Source organism: Zingiber officinale, chromosome 11B (genome assembly GCF_018446385.1).
Source record: "Zingiber officinale cultivar Zhangliang chromosome 11B, Zo_v1.1, whole genome shotgun sequence".
Taxonomy (NCBI): domain Eukaryota; kingdom Viridiplantae; phylum Streptophyta; class Magnoliopsida; order Zingiberales; family Zingiberaceae; genus Zingiber; species Zingiber officinale.
In genome coordinates, this window is record NC_056007.1 from 36,842,575 (window position 1) to 36,848,729 (window position 6,155).

Sequence of the window (6,155 nt, forward strand, 5' to 3'; positions counted from 1 at the left end):
AATTTTTTATTTTAGAGGTTGAATTTTTTATTTTTTAAACAACTATTTATTTGTTCCTATTAAATTTCCCCTTCTTAATTTTTTTTCTCTTTTTATCGATTAATTTTTTTCTTATTAATTTTTCTTCATTCATTCATTCATTATATTTTTTTTTCTCCATCAAATAAACAAAGAAAAAAAATGCCTCTTAAGGTAAATAGAGGGAAAACAAAACCTTTTGAGATGATTATCCTTTTCCCTTCTTAGATAAAAAAAATAAATTTAAACTTTATAAAATATATTACTACTAACAAATTTTATCTATATATATATTATGCAAGGTGCGCCCCGTGTCCGTGACTTTGAGGGGCGCCCCACATGAAAGCGGAGCCCATGTGACAGTCATGGACACTGGGCACGCAACATTGGCACCTAGTATAACAAATTCCTATATATATATATATTTGATTTAATTTTAAATTGATCTAATCAAAATATATCTAAATTAAATATAGCATAAACCTTTTAACGGACTTCAGTTAACCTAAATGGACTTTTTCTCAATAAGAATATCAAAATATAAACTAACATTTAACATCTCAAATATAACTTAATAATAAGAATCTATAATGATCAAATATTAATAAAAATATTTTTAATTAATATAATTTATATTTTAAGAAGTAATGAAATTGTATCAGCACCACACGATATGGTACCAAAATTGAAAATTGTATCGTTCCAGTCCAGTCATATATTGAAACTTAGGGGGTCAAAATTTTAAACCTTGATCTGATTGGTCATGATTTAATTAAAAATGGCTAACCATGGAAATACCCATTTAGCAGCACATCAGGGCATTATGTTACTTTTTTGTAGTTGGAGACACTTCCACACTAAACATGTTAGTGGTCTATCTTTAGTTTAAGTATGATGTGAATCAAGGAATAAGTATGATGAAGTGGATTATCATCTGCTTTTTTGCATGAGAGTGATGGCTACGAACTCATGCTCTCGGATTTTCTTATGCTGAAAATTCACTAAAATAATGTCCTTTCTGTTTTTTATTTGTTTTTGTGTTAAGGATGGTGAATACCCGCTGCATCAATCATCACAATACAATTCTTTCTATAAGCTTTTACTATGACAATACATGCAATTGATGTTATACTTGTTTGCGGTTTACAGCTTAAGACATGACAGACCTTTCACACTGTCAATGGCAAATGCTGGGCCAGCTACCAACGGTTCTCAGTTCTTCATTACCACAGTGGCTACTCCATGGTTGGACAATAAGCATACTGTTTTTGGTAGAGTTGTGAAGGGAATGGATGTTGTTCAGGTACACTAATCTGTGAGCTATATCTTCTATGACTATTTCTGATCTCCTGAAGTTCTTTCTTTTGATGTATCTCTACAGGCAATAGAGAAGGTTAAGACTGATAAGAATGACAAGCCTTATCAGGACGTAAAGATATTAAATGTTACAGTTCCAAAATCTTAGAACATAAGATTTTGATACTCGAGGTGTGTGCTCTTCACACCCTGTATGGTGCAAATCCCCTTGTTTATTGTAGAACATCTTCACAATTTTCTGATGGTCATTGTGGTTTTTACAGAATAATCATACAAACGTAGATATTGGTTCAAGCCATCTACTAACAAGTATATATGCATATAACTATAGTTGTACTATGGTCCTGATATCCGACTTTTTTTCTTGATTCTGTACTAATATTAAGAATTCTTACATTGGACCAGAATTTGGTAAAGAGACCAATCTAAATCCTTAGTTCCAGCTTGTATATCCAAGTGCAATATGGACTTAAGTATCAGTATTTGTTGCCTACAGGAGACTGCTGCTCTAAAGCCGTAGAAGATTCATCATCTTGGATTGATCAGCTTTTTGGTTGTTGCCGGAGGCATCAGAAGGGCTCAATGTTGTTTCTTCTGTCTTTGTTGGAGTTGAATTAGCTTGCTGCTGTGGATTGGCTCAATTAATGACAAACTGAGGGCGTGCATGAAGCTTGTTGAAGCTAGTAAAATGGTGTGCTTAATCAATGTAACACTAAGAAATTTTACCAAGGAAATAGGAATAGGTCGATGATTAATTTGCCAGCGGAAAGGTCTGTTAGCCACACCCTGGTATTGTAAACTGTATTGGCAACAATGCTCGACCCTAGCAGTTTTGCTCTAAATTTCACATGCTATATAAGATTTCCTGAACCTTTTCAAACATTTCACTTGTATACAAATATGCAAAAGTTAATTGTAGTTTAATCGGACATCTTATTGCAACGATGTGATCTTCCCCTTCCACATTTTCTGTTAAAGCATTTGAAGCTCTTTGCGCACCTGTTAATGCTATGTACTGATGCTTTATCCAATCGAGAGCAATTGTACAATATGATTTGTTACTGATAGTTTTTGGGTTTTGATTCATCCTCTGGTAGCGTCTATCTGATAAACTAATGCAAGACCCAAGTTTGGATCGGGGCTTGTCAAGTAATCGTGCTCGAGGCTGAGCATGAAGTTGGGCTTTATTGAGAAAGAAAGAAAAAATGGAAATGGAACTGAAAATCCAAAATTTACACGTGAAGAGTGATCCAAAATTTGAAATTCAGACGGGCTGTATTAGTTAAATTGTCGTGGATTTCCACACGGGAATAATTGAGGGTTTTCCTCTACCTTGCAACCTGGTGCTTCTCATTTGGGTTGATGTAGCCCACGGAAGCAATTGCCTCTCTATCGTGGCTACGAAAGAAACATGACTCCATGAATACAATTGGTGTAAACTTTATTGTTGGTGCAACGGCTTTTAATCAAGGTTGACCATTGTTTAAAATTTGGATGTTTGAGTAATATGTCAAGTGGTTGTAGATGAGATGTTAAATTTTAGAGATACGATTGATAGAAAGTCTGATAGGTTAATGTTGATCCAAGGTTAAGCATGTGTGAGAAAGTCCAAGTAAATTAAAGTGATCGAACACTTGGACAAGTGGAAGCCTTAGTAGTGAGGTTAAGCGATAGTCCTAGCAGTGACGTTGGACAAGTGGAAGTCTTGCCAATAAGATTGGGCAACTCTGTCAATGGAAAGCCAGACTTCTAAATGAGTTAAGAGGATTCTAATCTCAAAGTGTGAAAATTAAATATATATTTTTGTCAAAAATTAGAGAGTTGATCGATTAAAAAATAGTAGGTTGGTCGACCAAAAAACCAAGAACTAATCAATTACAGATGACCTGAAAGTTAATTGATCAAATATGGTAATTTAGTTGACTAAAATAGTTAGTCGATCAAAGATAATAATTTAGCCGACTAAAATGTTAACAAAAGCTTTGGTTTTGAAGTTCATTCAATTTAGTCGACCAAATATGGTAAGTTAGTCAACTAAAATAGTTACTCAACTAAATTAATATTTAGTCGACTAAAATGATAACAGAATAATAAGTCTTGAATTTTATCCAATTTGATCGACCAAAGTGGCATTTTAGTGTACTAAATTTCGAATCAGCGACAGTGAGGTCCAGATCTAGAAAAGACGATCTACGTTGCTGTGATTTTGGTCGACCAAGAAGCAATTTTAGTCAACCAAAATCAGGTATATACATTGATTTCATGGAGATATAGCCATAATTGCTCATGTTCAGTTTTAGAGGGAGTGTCGCTGGATTCCTGGGCATAATCGAGCAAAATCTACAACGACCAAAAGCGATTTACAATGATCTTTTATAACTTTTCTATCGTCACATTATACTTTATTATTTTGTTTTCTTATTGTATTTTTTGCGTGCTTTGTATTTGTTGTAAAGAATAGAAATTGTAATAGATTTCTTCGCCTTTGAAAGGTATCCAAAAAGAGGAAAATACAACCGTTTAATCGGGGTTAACCCACCAAAAGGTCATAGGCCGTGAAGTATGAACCACGGATTCCAAATCACGTAAAATTGTGATATTGTTGTCTCTACTTTTATGTTTATTCTTTTATTTTAATTTTCACTATTTAAACTAACAAAATATAGAGACAATCGAACAACAACAACTAAGCCTTTTTCCAAATACGTGAGGTCAACTATATAAATCATCCTTTTGACCATCAAATTTAATCATCTACTATATCATTATTTATATTTAACTAATTTTTATCTTATTTTAAAATTTATTTAAACTAGGAGACAATTGAATAATTGCCAAAATCGATAAGCACACCTATTCACCCCCCTTTAGTCGCATACATGATCCTATAATTGATACTAGAGCATATGGCTTTGAAGAGGCTTAACAACCTTTCAAGCATGAGACTAGAGGAAGATGAAAGAAGTAACTGTTGGACTCTTGATGTTGCTAGAAGGAGGATGAATAACACATTTCGATTTGATTGTTGAATTTGCGCTTGTCAACATAAAGTTATTGTGGGCGAAAATATAAATGAAACAACACAAATAGAACACAAGCACAAATATGAGATTTTATTTGGTTTGGAACACCCGATTTCGACTCCACGACCTAGATTCCAAGTGGTAACACCACTATTCTTCCTCCTCATTCACCTTTCGGAGGTAGAGAAACCTCTTACAATACCTATTCTTATAAGAAACATAAATAAAAATACAAAGATATAAATGAAAGTAAATACAATGTAAATAAATAATTTTACAGAAGAGATCTTTGATTTGCTTGCGCTGTGGTTCCTTTAGATTGCTTTGATGTTTGTATTTCTTACATATTTTTTTTAAACATTGTTTAGCATACATTTTGTGGCATTTCATGAGTATATTTATCATTCTTGCATCTTACTTTTTTTTTTTTTTACCTATTTTACTCTTTCAGTTTGGAGAACTGTTTTTTTTTTTTTTAATATTTTTCATTGATAGGACGTGTTTTCAGAGTAAAAATGAAATATTTAGGCCTTAGAATGAGAAGTTATGGCAAGGAACACACTTTGGTCGTGTCCCATGACATGGGCATGTTCCTCCAATTAAAGTTAATGGAAGAAAGGAGAAAAATGACATCTCCAACAGAAGACATGGTTGTGCTTCCCAAACACGGTTGTGCCTCCCAAGAATGACTGTACCTTTCACTATTGAAGGAATAGCCGTAGGAGCCAGTCGCCAAACACGATCGTGCCTCCCAAGCATGGTTGTACCTTTCTCCACTACAAGGAGCAACCAATAAGACACGGTCATGCCTTTCTCCACCTGGATGATTAGTACCCCAGACAGGACCATGCCACTCAAGCACGACTATGCTTGTTGTAATAAAACCAGAACCAGACTCAACTGTGTCTCTTGGGCATAGCTATGACTTTTACCACCAGAGCTAACCAGGTCAAAAGACATGGTCACGACCATGTCGTGGTAATTCCACCCTAATGATTGGGTGCTCTCCAATTAATTTTAATGGTTGGAAGGGCTATAATGTTGGGGATTTCGAGATACAAAACCTATGTTTTCCATAAAACAGGCAGTGGCAGATTGCTTGAAATTTTTTATGCATCCGAAATAAACAAGCTAATACATGTGCAAGACATAAACGTAGATCAAAAAGGTTGTTTAGAAGTTATACCTTTCTGATGATGTTAGATGAAAAGAAATCATCTAGCAAACCTCACAAGACTTGGCTTCATTAGTATCCATGCTGAGATATTTTTAAGATGACTTTGCAAGCCACAAGTTGTGTCTTTGTTTGGAACTAGCTAAATAGAAGAGATGACACAAAGGGGAGAGAGGCCGGCGATACAAGAGGAGAAGCCATCCTCACACAAGGGAAGTTGGCCAACTAATCCAATGGCACAAACCAAGAGGAGGAGAAAAATAAAACCTAAGCCCTTTGTCCCATTGAGAGGTCTTTATATACTTTTTTATTAAGGCTTGAGGAACAAGCCTAAGCCCATATCACATATGTAGGCCCGACTCACCTATAAGAGGTGTGAACAAAACTCAAACCCATGTTGCATGAGTAGACCTAACTCGCCTCCAAGAGGCGTGGCCAATAATGTTTCTAGCACAGCAAATACTTTCCATATTTATCTTTTGCCTAGTCTAACCAGACTTATCTCTCTCTCTTTGAGAATCTTATTCTCTAACTTATTTTTTGGTCTTTAAGATATACTCGTAGTGGGTGTGACCTAATAGGTTTCTGGTTAAGTTGGCCATTCATAATTAAGCATTAATTAT

The 6,155-nt window shown here is 34.7% G+C and overlaps 1 protein-coding gene across 1 annotated transcript in view; it reads left to right on the forward strand.

Annotated features, from left to right (window-relative positions):
• Positions 1-2,277, forward strand: part of LOC122033671 (peptidyl-prolyl cis-trans isomerase CYP71-like) — a 49,047-nt gene extending 46,770 nt beyond the window's left edge. Inside the window, exons 12-14 of the mRNA XM_042592766.1 lie at positions 1,168-1,321; positions 1,400-1,506; positions 1,832-2,277. Coding sequence (XP_042448700.1) covers positions 1,168-1,321; positions 1,400-1,483 — 238 coding nt within the window. The 3' untranslated portion in view covers positions 1,484-1,506; positions 1,832-2,277. The remainder of the gene's footprint in view (positions 1-1,167; positions 1,322-1,399; positions 1,507-1,831) is intronic.
• Positions 2,278-6,155: the final 3,878 nt, after the last annotated feature.